Source organism: Crocodylus porosus, unplaced genomic scaffold (assembly GCF_001723895.1).
Source record: "Crocodylus porosus isolate Cpor-Errol unplaced genomic scaffold, CroPor_comp1, whole genome shotgun sequence".
Lineage (NCBI taxonomy): Eukaryota > Metazoa > Chordata > Crocodylia > Crocodylidae > Crocodylus > Crocodylus porosus.
In genome coordinates this window covers 107,715,878-107,734,521 of record NW_017728943.1, presented here as the reverse complement: position 1 = coordinate 107,734,521, position 18,644 = coordinate 107,715,878, and the positions used below count along the sequence as shown (strand labels likewise).

General features: G+C 42.9%; 1 protein-coding gene across 1 annotated transcript in view; it reads right to left on the bottom strand.

The window, feature by feature from the left end:
• Positions 1 to 770: 770 nt before the first annotated feature.
• Positions 771 to 18,644, bottom strand: part of CUNH6orf118 (chromosome unknown C6orf118 homolog) — a 40,523-nt gene continuing 22,649 nt past the window's right edge. Inside the window, 4 exon segments of the mRNA XM_019549982.1 lie at positions 771 to 1,179; positions 8,697 to 8,758; positions 9,720 to 9,773; positions 12,263 to 12,459. Of these exon segments, the coding sequence (XP_019405527.1) occupies positions 1,104 to 1,179; positions 8,697 to 8,758; positions 9,720 to 9,773; positions 12,263 to 12,459 (389 nt within the window). The 3' untranslated portion in view covers positions 771 to 1,103.

Sequence of the window (18,644 nt, the reverse complement as noted above, 5' to 3'; positions counted from 1 at the left end):
CCTGGGAGCTGTGAGTTGCAGGGAAAAGAGGATTCCCACAGGGGAGGGGAGTCCTCCCCTGGTTAGTTAAGGGCTCCTGAAAGGGGAGGTCCCACTGAGAAGGCCCCCTTAAAGTTATCAGCTTCTTTGTAGGGCTTGGGAAAAGCCCAAGGGCACTGGGGTTTCCCCTCGGGATTAAGTTTATCTTTGGGGTTTATCTGTTTCAGATCAGATATGTACCTGTATATGAGAGCACTGGTATAAGGTTTTATGTTATTTACCCAGAGGGTATTGTTTATGTTACTGGTTTAGATATAAGTGTATACATACATTGTACATATGTTTATATCCATGTTCTTTTCCCTTGTGATAAGTTAATGTAAATAAATGTGTATATAGTTAAGTCCCCTGACAGTCCTGGCCTGGTTCTATAGGGACAGAGGAAAACTGAGAGGTCTGCAGTTCCCGCCCCACAGCACACCCGCCAGCTAACAATCCCCTTCAACTGGAGAAGGGGAGTGTCTACCCAAGTTACCTGGGCTACACTTGGTTCCTATTTTCAAAACTCTTTTTGCAAACATATCAGTTAGAGATGTATAAAGGGAAAACTAAGACTCTGGAAAAGAAAAAGCTGCTGAGGGGAGGGGGCATTGCCACTATGCCATATCCCTCTGCATCAGCCAGGTTCAAGGCTTGAATATAATACTCACAACAAAGAATATGCACAAAATTATACATGTATATCATTTCTAGAAGCTGCAACTTCAATTTACTTAAATAACTTGCAGTTGTGAGTTCTACTGTGGGAGTTTAATTAAATAGCTGGTCCTTGAATAAAGGTTCCACTACTAAATGAGGGTGGTTTCTACTGAAGACCATATAAGGAAAGGCACCACTATTTATACTATTGCTAGTGGACCTTTCTCTAGATGGCATATGGAAATATCAGTGTCTACACCCATGATAATCTCTGCAAATACTGACACACATTTATCTTATTAAAGTTGCATTATAATACTTGATTCTAAGCCTCAGCATCAGTTTTTCAAAACTGGGTTTCATCTCGCATGGTCTCAGGATGTCAAAAGTATGCTCAGTGCAGCTAGAATTTATCTTCCTACACATCATTTTTCTGATTTGTCTGAAATTGCTTCACTATCTTCAAGTGACAAGAAGGTCTTCAGCGTGTCCCACATCTTTCTAAAAAAAAGAAAAAGAAAAAGGAAAGCACAGATAAACATATATGAGGAATATAGTCAGTTAGTAAAAAGCCTACGTATGTCAGATCACACTTCTGGGTGTTGCATAGCAACCCCCCAGATAGCTCTTCCATTATCAGCAATATAAGAGAACAAAGTTGGAAGCACCATTAGTGCTTGATCCTTGCTTTCTCTGCTGGAGGCAAAAGGTTTGGAGCATTGCTTTTTGTTACTCCATGTAAATCTCTTGCTCAAGGCACAGATCACAGTAAGATTTTTTACAGCGTGTGCCTTTGAAGAAAAATTAACTGGGGCTCAATAATGGCTTACATTAATGGTTCCAAGCTTGTACAGTCTTTATAAAGTTAAATGTGGATAGCTTTACATGCTGGCACTATCTGCTCCAACATATTGCTTTCCTATCCAATACGCAGCAAGTCACAGATCAGGTGTTAATGACACCAGTCACCTCATTAACCTACACTGGCTCTGAGAACTTGATAGTAAATGCAATTTTCAACACCCTTCAGATTCACTCACGGTTTTCAATGGATTTACTTCAGCTAGTCCTGTCATTCTTTCATGGCCGCATTCCACAAAAATATGAAGAATACATTTTACTAACAATCACAAGGAGCGAATTCTGATAGGAATTTTACCACTGCTCCCCTTAACACATACTTGGTCATCCCATCAAAAAAACCCAAATAAACAAAATAGATTTGTCGATTTATAATGAAGCAACATAGCTCGAGGTTAGAATCTTTGCAATTAATCAACAGAGCAAAAAACCTGAATGTACATTTATGAAACAGCAAATAAATCTGAGGAAATCACAAAATGCTTGCAGGAAACAAGGTAAAATTTAGCTGAAGAAAGTTTTGGCTGCACATTATTTACTTTGTTCTAGACTACATGTTTTGCCCCTCGTTCCCTGGACAATCTCACAGCACCTGGAGAATGCTGCTACTTGTAGAGATTAAATATGTATTAATCTAGGCCTCTCCTATAATTAAATGTCATCTGAATTATCATGTGTGCATTAAGGGCAAAGGATGATACAGTTCTGACTTCAAACAATTATATGATCTCTTTCAGTTCTGCTTCAGGACAGGATTTGATTCAGAAATCTTATGCTACTGCTAATGTTTTAGTCCTCCTGATCTGTCTTGAAGACAGAGAATAACGTCAGCTCCAGAAACGTGAATCACAATATTAGGAGGGCAAAACTGTGGAGATCAGTTTTATAAAATGCCTTATTATGCAAATATCCCAAGGCACCATATATTTGTAAAGGGTTTATATGTGAGCACTGCTGGCAGCAAAATTTAAAAGTCTTTATGTTACATCTTAAAAGTATTTAGTGAAAGCACTTCCTTAAGTATCTCAGAGCTAATTACTTTTAATAATTAACAGCATGCAAATGAAACTAATTAACCTTGTATTCAAAGTATATCTATTACTAATTGCCTTAATATTTTATTTCTAATATCCTTTCATCTGACCGAGAGCTTCATTTGAATAGTGTTAATACAATAATACCACATTTTTACTTCTTATTTGAACCAGTTTCTATTAGCTCTTCAAATTTAGCACAATTCCATTTTTCCACAAGTTTGCTTTGCCATATGGCATTAAATTTTGTTTATGAAGCTCCATTCCTGATCACTGGGGTATACAATTCTAATCTAAAATGATATTCTGCCTCATAGAGCAAGGAGAAATTTCAGAAACTAAAAATATTCACACTTCTGTAAGTCCCAACCTGCCAACTCACCAGGCCTGAGTTATCACAAGAACAAAGCTAATTGCCCCTCGGACCCCCACATTGGCCTAGGACCATGACCATTCTCTCAGACAAGAATCCTGAGATTCTCCCATTCTCAGACAGGGAATTGGACTGCAGGCAGTGGGTGCTTACTTCAGCTGGCCTGATATATATTGTGCTGCTTATTTCAAACCAAACCATTTCTGAAAAACAAAGAGATCCTAAAATAACAAATCAGATTATATGAATGTCAGGCTTATCAGCTAGAGGATCGTGGTAGGTCAGAGCTTTCTAAAAAAACCTCACAAGAACCCTACAGCATAAGTGACAGTCTCTTATTTGAACTCAAAATCAGGTTTTTTCCCCCTATCGGTTACAGGGGGAGTCACAGTAAATCTTGCACAGTCCCCTGGTCACCACACATGCACATACACACACGTGCAAGCAAAGCATCCTTTTGTAATTGGCTAGACTCCTTGATCTTTCCATTCCCAGGTCTGTCAAGGCAGTCTTGAAAAGCTGAGCTAGAGCCTGTAAGCATGGCATTGTCTGGAAATTGTTCTCCCACTATTTCTTGGGAGCCTGCTTAACTAGATCTAGTGCCTTGTTTTCCTGCCTATTTTTCCAGTTTCTTCCTGTTAAACTAGATGAATGCATTCATACAGGAAAGTGTAAAAAACCTATATTTAAGTAACGTCACCTCACTGGCCAAGTCACATTCACTGTTCATTAAATTATGAACATATCAGTATTTGTATATTATTATTCAACAGCTCCAGATCTCCCACGTGAAGTGTATACGTAATGTGATCCTCCAAAACCAAAAATCCATTGTTATCACTGGTGTCACATTGTGGCAATCCACAAAGGAAACAAAGCAGTAAATGAATAGGAACTGAACTGCAACATTTTCAAAACCTTCTGCTTCCATTTAAAGGGGAATTTTAAATCTTTTTCTCTGTCAAGATGTGACTTCACAATTCTCTTTTTGATATAGTTGATGACTTTAGTAAAGTGCCTAAAGCAGAGCAGTGCATTTTATATGTTCCTAATGAGAATTTAAAAGTTAGCAACTCAAGGGTAGAAGACAAAACATAGAAACTCCCTTACCTGTGTGCATTGGGAAGATAATTAGAAGGAAATAGTATTCCAGCAGCCTGTATTAACTTGTCATTCCAGATTCAGTCTATAGAACTAAATTCAGATTTTCACCCATCTCACATTTTCAGGTATGCATTTGGGAATGTTGTACATGGCTTGTGTATATACAGACATGTTGTTATCTGTAAAAACTGGACCTGGGATTTTGAGTACTAAAAGCACAGTTACCTCCTATCATAACATCTCTATTAGCTATGATAAATTGTGTAGTTTTATAATACTGCGGGACCTAAAGAGATATTATCTCAGACATAAAAGTTTATCTACACTTCAGTGACCCTGCAGCTAGTTGCTCCCAAACATGTGCTGACCACCCACCCTTGATGACATGTTCCACATCTGGAAATACACCAGTGTGGCTACTCAGGGGTAACCCTCTGTGGCTGCTGTCAAGACCTCAGGGTGTCTATCTGCGTGCCAGTTTGTATTCTGCTTAGAACACGTCAGAGCAGACTCGATTAATTGAGTCTGCATCTGCTCCACATGCTAATTAAAATACTGCAGCGTGGCCTCATCGCCATGTGTACAAGCCCCCACAGGTTTAAAAATGGCTGCTGGGACACTTTATTTAAACCTTGCTGAATGAAGTTTAGATAAAGCATCCTGTGGCCATTTTAAAATCTGTGCGGGATTAATACATGTGATGGTAAGGTGTTTTAATTAGAATGGCTCTCCAGGATCTGCTCTAATTAAAATTCCCCCACCCCACCCCTGAGCACATGTATAGGCAGCATCAGTTTCTGGCATGCTTCAGAGAGCAGCTACTGGTAACAAATCCAAACCTCAAGGACAGAACTACTAGTTTTGGAGCATACCTGTGGGAACAGGTGAATAGTGTGTGCTACGGGGTCAACCCATGCTGCTGCCCAGGCATAGACAAGAACCAAAATCCAGTGAAGTCTATTTAAAAGTTACTGGGCTAGGTCTTATACCAACATATGGCAAATATCTCTAACTGGTCTGTGGAAATACTTGATAAAAAAAACAAAAAAATGGGGCCCTTGCAAGGAGATGGCAGGTTAAGAAGTATAATTTGGTCTGCAGAACAGTTGATTTGTCTGCAGGCAACAGTTATTTGCTTAGTTAGATTATGCATATGCAAATATGTGTATGCAATTGCAGGTGCACAGCCTAGCTAAAATAACTGGCCCAAATTCTATTACTGAACTGGGTACTTAAACCATTTATAAAGTTGGGCATTTTCTTTTTTGAGGGGTTTGGTGTTTTTTTCTTTTTTTTTTCAAAGTACACCATTAACCACTTTCTACTTTTGTTATATTTTTCTGCAATTTTGTGTGGCATAAAGATAAGACATAACCAGTAGTCAACTCCACACATTTACATATCTATGCTAACTTAAACACAGATGTTTCACATAGCAATACATGATTAGGTAAAAACTACATTGCTAGACATTGTTCTGTGTGGTACACTTCCAGTCCTTCAGCATGGCTCCTTGTCACTATAATAATGCAAATAATAACAAACCAAGTCTTGGGCTAAATCTCTGCATGTAATGAAAACCACAGCAATCATATATTTCCTATTTACCTCTGGAACCAGCACGGATGTCAAGAGTATGCTCTGTATAATTCAGATTTAGCTACACATAGTATATTTTTCTTTTTGTATTTTCATACTAGCAAGATATTAGAAGGAGAATAAGGAAGATACCCAAGACCCCTGCTACACATTACATATATTTTGCAATTAACTGGCCAATTGTGCAATACATTTTGACCAGTCACACATGCAACGTAAAACCAGCCACAAGCACAAAGTAATTATCACACAATTAACTGGTTAATCATGCAATAAATTTAGACCATCCTGTGGCCAGACTAACCTTGCCAGGCAGTAGGAACACTCAGCAACCACTTAGTCTGCCCCCACTCAAGCTCTTCCAAACCAGCATCCTGCATCTCACCTGCCTCACCTTGATGGAATAACCAATTATGTGGGAGATATCCTGGGCCTTAGAGTGGGGGGTTTTTTTGGGTCACTTGGCTCTATCTTTTCTATACTTGTCTAAGCCCTGACCCTCTAACATCCCTCCCAGCCTACTTGCTCTAGCTGCTGCCTTCAGCCAAAAGCCTACGTAGTCTGTCCTTACCTCCTTGGTAGGAACAGCACAACTAGAAAGTAACCCCCATGGTCAGGGCTCTGGGCCCTCCTGATCTGTTAGCCTTGAAGGATTGAAGTCTCTTTCTCCCTCTCTCATCTACAAGGGGTTAATCTTAAAGGGCACTTCAAGGTGCCTGCAATGTGGCCTCCACCTCCCCTCACAGCCGCTCTCAGTCTTTCAATTGAACAGAAAAGAAATGCTAGCCAGTGCTTCAAACTAAAATACCACCCCTCTGGACACTCCAAGAAAACCAACGTGGATTTAAAACCTTTCTGGGTCCTATAGCATAAGAAAAAAGAAGAAAGCAAGCCCGTCCCCCTCCCCCCACAAAAAAAACCCTCTCTGCCCCCTCTCTGCATCCCTGTCAGCTGCCTGCCCTTGAGCTGCAATCACTTTAGCATTCAGTCACTCCCTGGGCAGAGCTACTGGCCATTGCAGGAGCCACTGCTTGCCACCCAGCGTTTCTCTCTGGAGGCCCTTGTAGCTCTCCTTTTCCTTTCTTGAGCTCCTTTTTCTCTGGGCAAAGATCCTGCTCTTAAAGGGCCCTTGCTGGTCCTGCTAGCCTCATAGCCTACCCCCAGTCACAGGGCAAGGGTTTCCTGTTACATAGCCACATATGCAAAGTAATTATCACATAATAAAAATGATTCTTCAGCTATAAAAAGAACCAACCAGCTATAAAGTTAGTGCTTGAATAGATCCATAGCTGGTTTCTATTCAGCTTTAATTTGAACATGTGGCAGGGCCCTCAAGACTACAAAACTTTCTGCCCTGGCAAGCAGTTCAGATCCAGCCAATGTCAGCTGTAACTGAAAGTTTCTAAACTAGTAACTTTACAACACACTTTAAAATACCTTGAAGATGAACACCATTTAGGTAAACCTGGAAGCTCACAGAAAATAGATTGAAATTAGTTTGGTTGTCACAGTCCAATTCTCAGCATAGAGAAGTCCACATTGCAAAAAATCATCACAGCTAGCACAAGTCTGCAGTCTCAGAACAGGCCAAGGACTGAGTGCATATATTGAACAGAAGCAAATATCACCTGATGTTGCATTTGTGCTGCCAGAAAAAAATGTTATGGTAGTACAGATGATGAACAAATACACATGCTTATCTTTTGTTGTATCACATCAGTAGGACATCAAAAGGCAGTGTAAAATAGTGCTATGTTATTGTAGTGGACATCTATTTGCTTTGTGACAGAAGACAACAGGCAACCTAGACTGTCTGCCATCCCCAGCTGCCCCAGGCAGTGCTCCAGCGCTTGGAAGGGCCCAATCCTATGTACGCCAAGAATTCCCATACAGCACTGGCCTCCTCAAGCCCTGGCAGCACCTGCCCAGCTGTCTCTACTTACAGAGATGCACCCTGGGGAAACTTGGAGCATCTTTCCATAGGTAAGGAAAGTCAGGGTTCCCTGCTTATCGAGACCTACCCTGAGAAACAGTGAAAGCCTATGTAGGTCCCAGCATGGAGGCATGAGAACTGGGAAATCCTCAGTGCCTCCATACCATGACCTGTGTGACCCTGTGCCTCCATGTCGGATTCTGTGCCAACCCATGATTCACAGGAAGCATGGGTCAGTGCGGGTCTCAGGAAGGAGGTATAGGGTGGCATGGGACCCAGTATGGAAGTATGAAACACTGGAAATGCCCCAGGTTCCACACCACCCTATACCTCCTTGCCTGGACCCATATTGGCCCATGTTTCATGTGGAGGCCCATGTCCCAGCACAGTTCCTGGAATGGAGGCATGGGATGCTGGGTATTCCCCGAATCCTGCTGCTCTGAGCCTCTGCACCATCCCACACTGACCTGTGTCTCCATGTGAGGCACAGGCCAGCATGGGACCCAGGTCCCAGCAAGGAGGTGCACGGCAGTGAGGAATGAGGGGAAGGGGATGCAAGGGGAACATTTATCTGACTGTCCCGCATCAGACCCCTGCCTGATGCAGGACAATAAGCAACGAGTGCCTCATTCCACAATGTGGATCAGCTGTGGAGACTTCATTTGGCTGTATCTATTTTCACCCGGAGAAAAACTTTGTAGTACTTTAATATGCTCAGAGGTCACTCCAGCAAGTCAAGTAGGAGCATGCTGGCAGAGTAGTTTGGGAAAATTTGTAAGTGCTGTACTATATTTGTTCTAAGGCTAATTGGTCAGCTACAATGATTGGGAGTGTCAGTCAAACACCTCCCATAAGCATTGTTCATATTTTGGTTTTCTTGGTTGACTGTAGGAGTCAGAGCTCACTTGAAACCGATTCCATGCTTTAAATATGAGCAAAGCACTTTAAAATACCTTGGCTCCCATTATGCATGTGGTACTGAGATGCACTTAAATCTAGCAGCTATGCAAAACTGATCATATGTGGGTCTGAAATATTATTGTGACAGGGCTTCCATTGTTCTTTAACACTTAAAAGAAAAAAGCAACAACTATCTTGTTTTATTCCAGCTTACTGTTGACTTTCTTGGGAGATCTTCTGTCTATTTAAGGTATCTGTTATGCTGTATTCAACATCCTACAAATAGAAAGAAAGCAACTTTGTATACACACAGGGAAATATAAACATATTTTTGAGTACAGTAGTTTAGAAAGAAAAGCCTAAGTGGTATCAGATAATTTTGGTATTAATTTGTAATACTGAGAGTCTTTTAACCCCATTAACCTCCACTATAAATTAAGGTCAAGGGGTTTCTCAACTGTGTATTAAACATTTAAATTTCAGCAGGAAGTTTAAGGTTGCACACACCTTTGTACATTATGCAGTGCTTCCTGTTGCTTCATGCACACACAGTTTAAGATAGACTATAAGCAAGCTAATTTACAGAAGTATAAGGTTATTTTTGTTATTGTCATTTTTCTGGTATTATGTATGACTTGTTGTTACTAGCTAAATATTTTTTTCAAAAACTCACAGCCTACAATGGTAAAACACTAGTTACCTTCTACTAGACTGACTTGCGTTTTTGTCATTCTTGTGAAGTTTTGTTTTTCATATATAGCTGCTGAACAAAATCCCTTTTTTGGACCAATTAATTTTGTCGTTCACATTTCACCAAAATAGGAAATGATGTCTATCTATTTTTTTTTTTTTATTCTGACACACACTCTTGGAGTGCTTAGTGCAGTCCTATTGCTCCATACAATTATTTTATTTTACTCCAAATTTATCTACTTTTTCTTTTTCTTTTCCCTCCAGGTATCTCTAAGACCCTGTATTTCTAAAGAAACCATTCGGATCTTCTTCCCGAGCAATTCATGGTCAGAGTGCCATAGTTCATCATAGTAATAAAAACAAAACAAAAAAAACCCTTTCTATCTGTAGCAGGCCATTCACAGCGCCCTTGACTTGGAGCCCGGAGAACTCACTGAAAGTCTTTCCTATGACTTCAAGTCAAACCTAGTGATGATAGCTTTGAAAGAAACTGGTTTATAAAGCACTGTTGGAGCATATCATAGCTCTAAAGGGGGACACTTACTTTTATTTGGGTTTGAAGAAACTTGTTAGCTGAGATGAGCCTCATTGCTTCAGCCTGAAAAAGCAATCCAATAGGGTCAACTAAAATGTAGCAAGACATGTCCAAAATAGCAAATCCATTGAACTGACATCTATTTCAACAACTGAACAGAAGTACATGTTGTTCCTTTCTTAGCATTATTAAATCATGGTATTAGGAGAAATAGAGAAAGCAGGTAGTTCAATTAGGTTGCTGTTCTAAGTGATAATATGCCTGCCACTTCTATAAATAATCAATGGACAGATTTAGATTATGAATTTATTATTGTAATTTAACAAGACCTTACACGCATTTAAATAAGAATTAAGCAATCAAGCATTTGCTCTGTCGGTTAACGCTTCATGCTGCTTGGAGGGACTGCTTCACTCTCAGTCCCGTCTCTCACTGGCTAAGAGTGCTTACAGTGGTTTTATGTGAAGCCTTTTAGGCCACAGTTGCTGCAGCATCTTTTCTTAAACTATGAGTGCTGTACAACATTGCCATCTGCTGGGTGTTGTTCCTCATTACAGCCCAGGTACAAGTCAGTCCAAAAATAAAAGGTATGACCAGAAATTTACAACTCATGAAAAATCATACCACTTGTAATAGGCATCTTTGAAACAGAGGAATAGAGTCTCTCAGAGAGATTTGTGGTTTTTACAGAAAGAGTTCCCAATATAATGATATTTTTGGCTCTGAGGTGCTGTGCACCATGGACTGCTTTGCAAAAGAAACTTTTCAGAAGAACTCTTGGGCTTACATCCTTTGTTTGGCAGCAAGAGAATGCAACACTGTAGTGACTGAATGATGCTATTCATCTCTCTAACATGAACACTATATACGTTCATCGATGTTAGTCAAGGCTGTGTCTCCAAATAAGTGTTGTCATTTGTGGGCAGCTGCGTGCTCTTGAAACAAGTGACAATCTACTGTCTTATACAGTTAGGTAAGAGCACAAGGGGATGACTGAAAATTCTCGCAGGGAAAACAAAGCATTTGAATGCATCATTCAGTTCACAGCAAAGCAAAGTGACACAATGACAGTCTGTGTGCTTGCGCTGGTAAAGACAAAACGTGTGTGTGATTTTTGGTGTGTATATTTTTGATAATTTTCCCTGGATACCACATCTTTGTATGACTGCTCTGTTGCATAGCAGTACAATTGAATATCTGATATCCTGTCAATACGCTAAACCGCTGCAAAGGATAAAAGGGTTGGAGAACTTTGAGATGCTTATCAAAACCTAAATTCTAATACAAACATTTTTTTGTTTATACCAAACATTAACTGTGACATATTTCACTCTCTGTGTAAGCAGGAAATGTTCAGGCATTATTTATTTGCTTGAAATTACTTCATTGCTTAACTTGTTTGAAATTCCTATTAACCTGACCATTGCCAAGGATGGGTGCACATGGCTTTATTTAGAGCAGCTGATATTTCTACCTACACAAATTCCAAAACAAAGGTAATGGTCTTTTTAATGTCTTAGATATGAATAGCATGGGCACTTATAAACCCTATGCTTAGCTTGTCATATTGTTAATAGTCCCATGACCATTCACAATGCATATATAGGCTCATAAGGCAGTCTCTGCAAGATCTGTGTCAGACTGTCGGCTGCCTGAGCCAGGGATTATCTACTACAGTGTTATGTGCAGTGTCCACCACTATACAATTTCACTTGGGATCTCAGAAAGCCACTGTAATATTACTACTGCTACTACTAATAATAATAAGTAACAACTATTAACACCAGTATTTGTATTAATACACAAGTCCAATAATAAGTTTTGTTGATTTATTAATTGTTTATTTGATATTAACAATATATTATGAACCTCATTTTTCAGCCTGGGTTTGACCAGACCTCTCTTTTTGAGTATGAAGTTCTGTGGTCATGTTTAAGTTCATTTAGACATCCAAATAATCAAATTTTCAGGCTCGTTCAGTTGTCTGAACAGCTAGTTTGATTCTAGAAGGACTCCATACTGACCTAACTCTGCTAACCACTGACGTTAAAAATGAGCGTTTTACCATTGCCTTCAATGAGAGAAGAGTTTCGTTAGTTATGAGCAATTCTCAAAAATTCTGTAATGACTCTACCAGTCCACATAGTAATTCACGCCCACCGGGTGCAGGAGCAAAAGGAGAGAATAAACCTGACCCTGCGTCTTGATAAACTCTCTTTTCCTCCCCCCACCCCCAGCCTGCCCCGCCAAATCATATGATTAGAAAGCCCCAGTCCTATAACATGGTGTATGCAGAGCACCCTTGTGTCTGGCCAAGCTCAATTTACTTCAGAAGTCCACCCAGAGGCATCACTTTGCAGGATCGTAGCCCCAGATACTCTGACTATTGGAGCCTTAGAAGTATCTGGAGTAGCTGTGTATGTCTTCAGAGAAGTAAATAAAGACTACTGAGTATCAATATCCTTTCTAAAAAGCCTGTCACCAAGGAAGCTAGATATGGATACCTCTCAGGTGAAATGAACACAAAATGCTTAGAAATAATTATCTCTTGCCTCTATCTCTTTAACAGTCTTCTCTATGGTGTTTGCAACCCCAGCATGAGTCATGGTTTCTTTAATCTCTTTCTCTAAAGCTTGTATTTCCTCCCACTTAGCGAGAACTTGACACCTCATAGATTCAACCTTCTCTGCCAGGGAAAGTTGTTTCTTTACAGGCATTTTCACTGCAGGGTCATCATGGGTTTCTGGAACTGTAAAAAGGCAGGCGTGGTTAACAGGACAGCATTCATAAAAAAGAGCAAGCTAGCTATATTATGCTAAATTGTTCCAATCCCAGTTTGAGGGCCCAGGTAAAATGCCTAGACATCTAAACTTAGAAAGATTTCTTTGTTAATCGCACAATATTTTACTGTGTTTGTTTCAAAGCATGGCTCCCTCCCACCTATCCAGCTGCCCTGCTTATCTGCAAATTTGCTAACCAACCCTGAGAAGCCACATGAGTGCCAAACTGTGCTTCTTATTCCAAGCAATGAGCATCTTTTTCACTCACCCCCCTCCCAGAGAGAGATGGCATCAATTTTGTGTCTTTGAGTTCAGCAGTTTTCTCCATGATCATATTCAAAATAAGAAATGGCAAACACACCCTGTCCATGATCAAATGTTTTGTACCCTGCAAAGCACAGGCAAGTTTAAAAGAAGGGATTTGCAAAAAACAGTATAGCCATATATAAGGGTTGTAAAGAAGACATGGACTGCAAAGTGTTATTGTTGCAGTTAAGGCTCTATATACACTCAAGAAACCTGGATCCATATCTTGCCTCAGCCACAGAGTTCTCTTTACCAAATACCTTAAGCCTGCTCTACATGGCACTGTTCTGCCTACAAAGCACAAGGTCTTCTGGCAAAATTAATCTATGTTCAAATTTCAAAGCTCTTATGCACTGGCAGAACTCCCCGTTAATGCCAACACAGTTTCACTATTCCTCCCAGGTAAACGAAGGTTTCTACTAGGGCTGTAAAAAGCTTCGGTCCACAGTTCGATTTGGGGGAGATTCGGCCCAATTCGGTGGCTGAATCTCCAAATCTGAATCGAATCAGAGGACCCTTGAATCTCTCTGAATCAATTCAGAACCCTCCCTCAGCCATTTGGACATAAAGACAGATTTAAATGATTTTTCTACATACCTCTAGGTAGCAAAGGCTCTGAAGCCTACCGTGCTGGGGCAGATGCAGAGTCCCACAGCAGTCCAGGGGGCTCCCCAGCATGCTCAACACTTCTGGTGCACTTCCTGGCCCACTGGGGGGCCCCCTGCACCCCCCAGCTCAGCAACTGGTGCTCCTGGGTCTTGGAGGGCACCCAGGATCCCCTTGAGGATGATCACCAGGCCAAGGGGACACTGGGGGCAGGGCCCAGCATGCTCCCTGGCCGACCCAGAAGTGGACCAGAAGTACTTCCAGTCCTTTTCTGGGTTCACTGCCGAGAATGCTGGAGAGCCCCCCCATGCTGCTGTGGGATGCTGCATCTGCCCCAGCACTGCCATGATCACAAGCCATGCTGCTACCTCAAGGTATGTAGACAAAACTTTTAAAACTGTGCCTGTGCCTGAATTGCTGATTTGCCAAATCAGCATCGAATTGGCAGATTCAGATTTGGCCAACTCAAATCGGGGACGGTGATCTGGATGCATGGATCGAATCACTGTCCCTGATTCAGGCCAAATCCAAATCCTAATCCAGCAGCGGGCAATTATTTCGGGCAATTATTTCCCAGTTTTGGCAGGCTGTCGAGGGCTGCATGAGGAGCCCTGCCCCTTGACATGTGTCCTGCCCTAGTCACCATCTTGGGACCCACGTCCCAATGTCTCGGGACCAATGTCCCAGGGCCAGCACTAGTGGGGCCCAGGGCCAGCACTAGTGGGGCCCAGAGTGGGGTGCAGGCTGGCAGGGGTCTGTGGAGTTGTGCTGGGCTCTACCAGCAGGGAGAGGGGGAATCTGGCCCGGCTCCAGAGAGCCCCTGCCGGCCAGGACCCCGCACTCCCGCCACCCTGCTCTGGGCCCCGCTGTCACTGGCCCCAGGAGATAGGTGCAGGACCCATGCTCCTGTGGGTTCCCACACCTGCTCACTCCCATTGCTCCCCAGCCCCGCAGTACAGGCGGGGGGCAGCACATGCCCTGACCCCTACTTGCTGGCAGGGAAGAAGTTGGTGCTGAGCGCGGGAAAAAGCGGCCCCTCTCCCACCCCATGGGCAGTGCTCCCTGCTGCAGGCATTCACAGCCCACATGGGGCTGTCTGAAGCAGGCACAGGCACACCCAGGCAGGCTGTGAGCAGCTGCAGCACGGGGCGCCAGGCACAGGGTGGGCGAGGGGTCACTCCCCCCTTCCCCCGTGCTCAGCACCACCTTGTAACCCAGCCCCACTGCCAACCTGGGCCCTGTACCAGCTATGGGCTCACCCATCAGGGCTGCATGTGGTGACAGCAGCTCCACCCCCCCACACACACACACACTTGCTGTGCTGGGCAGTGTCTGCCACCGCTGCTTGTGGGCTGCCCAGGGCAAGAGCTCCAGACAGACAGCAGCAGCCAACACTGCCCGGCATGGCAAGCGGGGGGGCCGCAGCTGCTGCCACCAACAGGCAAGCCTAGAGCTGGCATGGAGCCCAGGCTGGGAGCGGGGCCAGGTTATAAGCTGGTGCTGAGCAGGGAGCATGGGCCATGGGGCAGGAGAGGGGCCGCTTTTCCCCACACTCAGTACCAGCTTCTTCCCTTCCAGCGAGCAGGGGGTCAGGACTGTGAGCTGCCCCCTTCTGTACCACAGGGCTGGGGGGCACTGGGAGTGAGCAGCCAGCAGCCTGCACTGGTGTCCCAGGGCCAGTGCCGATGGGGCCCAGAGCAGGGTGGCAGGAGAGCAGGGTCCCAGCTGACAGGGGCTCTATGGAGCTGGGCCAGCTTCTCCCTCTCCCTGCTGGTGCAGCCCAGCCCAGCTCCACAGACCCCTGCCAGCCTGTGCCCTGCTTTGGGCCCCACTAGTGCTGGCCCTGGGACATTGGTCCCAAGATGGTGACCAGGGGGCAGGGCACCTGTCAAGGGGTGGGGCACCTGTCAAGGGGCAGGGTTCCCCATGAGGCCCTCGACAGCTTGCCAAAACTGGGTAAGCGGTCCTCTCCCCAAAATAATTGCCTGACCCTGTTCTACACTGTCAAGCAGCCAGCAAAAGGCAATATGTAAAACATCTTGATATCTTCTGCCAGCTTTAGCAGTGGCTTCAGCAGCTGGTAACTTTCCAGGGCACAGCTGCTGCACCAAACCGGATGAATCCACAAGAAGTATGCAGATGTGTCCAGATGCTGCCTTTACTTGTTGTTTGCCACCAGAATTCTGGCTGGCAGAAGAGGTAAGTATAGGCAAGTAGGGGTGTGCAAAGCTTCAGCCCCTGATTCAATTCGGCACAGATTCAGCCAGATTTGGTGGCCAAATTTCCAAATCTGAATCAAATCAGGAGAGCCTTTAATCTCTCCAATTGAATTGGAACCCTCCAAACCAATTCAGAGGGATTTGGAGATTTAGACATAGACACAGCTTTAAATATTTTTTCTACATACCTCAAGGTAGCAGGCAGCTCGTGAACGCTGTGATCCTGGGGTGGATGGAGTGTCCCACAGGAGGCTCCCCAGTGTGCTCATCAGCAGACCTGGAAGTGGACCAGAAGCACTCTGGTCCACTTCTGGGTCTGCTGGGAAGTGTGCCAGAGGTCCTCCCGCACTCCTGTGGGATGTTCCATCTGCCCCAGCATCGCAAGGTTCACAAGCCACCTGCTACCTTGAGGTATATAGAAAAAACATTTAAAGCTGTATCTATGGCCAAATCACTGATTCTCTGAATCAGCACTGAATCTTCAGATTTGGATTTGGCTGAATCGAATGGGGGACAATGATCTGAATCAGCTAATCAAATCACTGTCCCCAATTCAGGCCAAATCTGAATCAAATATGGCCTGTTTCACACACCGCTATAGGCAAATTAGTCTCTCTAGGCCTAATTTTTTTCCATCTATCAAATGAGAATTAATAACACTGCCTTTGTAAGAGCTGTTATTAGAGCTGGGTGTGTGACTGAGTAAGTGAGTGAGTGAGAGAGAAAGTGAGAGAGAGAGAGAGTTACAAAGACCATAAAAGTGCCATACTTAGTCATACCAATAATCCACCTAGCCCAGTATTCTGTCTCCAACAGTAGCAAGTCACTGTAGATACTGTAAAGGGAGAGTATATGAATGAGACATGTCTCAAGTAACCCAACCCTGTCACCTTCCTTGGCATAACTGCTTTAGGAATGTCAGAGGATGCATCCCTGATTGTTGTATTTAATACCTTCCAATAAAGCTGTCATCCATGAATCTGTCTAGTCCTATTTTAAACCTATTTACATCTACAACTTCCTGTGGCAATGAATTCCATAAGTTAACTGCACACTGGGTGCATCTACACATGCAATTAACATGTAGCAATAAATTCTGGCACAGTTTGCACCAGAGTTTATTGCTCCCGGTCACAGTGTTTCCATGTATGCTCACAACTACAGCACTCTAAGCTGAGATAAAGCAGCCCTGGCTGGCCGTGGGGGCCTGGGGAATCATCCTGCCAACCTGGAGCTTTTCTATCCTGGCCCTGCACTGTAGCACCCTCATGTCACCATCTACATGTGTGTTTTGGTGCATGTAACTACTCTGCTATAGGATAGTACTTGTCCCAGACATTACTATCCTACAGCAGAGTTAATTAATTTACTGCACCCTAATATGGGCACATGTGTACCTGGTGATGCTTTAATGCAGAACTAATTATTCAGCTCCATAGTAAAGTGCACATATAGATGCACCCACTGTGTAAAATCTGCCTCCTGCTAAGTTCAGTGGGTGTCCCCTAGTTCTTGTATCCTGGTGTTTGGTATATAACAGTTCCCTACTCACTTTATCCACACTTCTCATGATTTTAAAGACTTCTATTATATCCCCTCTCAGCCTTCCCCTTTTCTAGCCTTCAGTCTTTCCTGAGATACAGCAGAAGAGTATGTTATTTGCTGGGGAAAAAATGCAGTTTTAGGGGGACCACAACAGTTCACAAATTACAACAAAATTCAGTTAATGGTTTTTGACATTTTCAAAATAAAATGTTTTGAAATGAAAAATTGAAGGGGGTAAAGTGGAGTTAAACAATCAAGAACATTTCATTCAACCCGAATTTTTCGTATTTCTTCTGTGGGGTAAAACAAAACACAAAAAAGAATCATTTGGGAGCAACTCAATATGAAGTGTTTTCATTTGGACAGTAAGCCCCGCTCCCCTCCACCCCCCAGTCAATTATTCACAGTTCTGTTTTATTATGGGTTTGTACAGTTCCTTGCACATCTTGGCCTCAATCTCATGCCTGGGGCCCTCTCAGCACAACTGTAATAAAAGAAGAGGGGAGAATAAAAACGGTACTTGACTCCTGCTGACTTTGTTTTAATTCCTCTTCACCTGAAACTTCCCATATGTGCAAGTAAGAAGGTGGGAAAGGGAAGATTAAGGATAACTGGATGAGTATCTTTGAGTTGCAACCCTTTTAAACAAAGTAAAAGCATTTCTTTTTAAAAAGGCTTCTAACTCATTTTGCACAACTCTGTTTTTCAGAAATGTCTCAGCCTTGAAACTTGAGATTGTTTTATCCTTTAGCCCTGCAGCATGTCTAGAGCCAAAGATTATTGCTCTACTGGGTTAGCTGAAAGGCTCTGGAATTCAAAGCCTGTACTAGGCTGCAGAAACAACATAGCAGGGCAACTGCATTCCTAGCATATATTTCATGAAGTAAATGGAGCTACATCAGAGAGGAATTTGAACCACTTTATTTCCTGAGGGATGAAAAAGCAGAAGTATGTTTGATTATACAACACCTTTTATGCAAAAAACTTGTTCAGAAGAGTGAGTTTATATAGTCATATTAATGGCCAGAATATGGCAATGATAACAGCTCACACACAACCTGGGGTAAAATATTGTTTTCTTTTTTGAAGAGGAAAGTGTGGGCCAAAGCAAGGTTATCTCTTTGTCTTTCACTGTGCATTGAACTTAGCTGCCTTAGTTATATCAAGGGCAGAGTAGGCAAAAGGCAACTCTACAGAAAACTTCCAGGAAACTGTTTACTTTGTCTATTGATATAATTTAAGTTTACCAATTGATATGTTCTCACCAGTCTATAAGAAGCAGCAATGTTTTTTGTCTGCATCATATACAAAATTTAACAAATACATAAAATATAAATTTACTGTGCAGTAGAGCTGTGTGAAGCTTCGGTCGCCAATTTGATTTGGATTTAGAGATTTGGCCCAATTCTGCAGCTGAATCTCCAAATCCGAATCAAACCGGAAGACCATTAAAAGGTCCACGTTGAATCCAAAGCCTC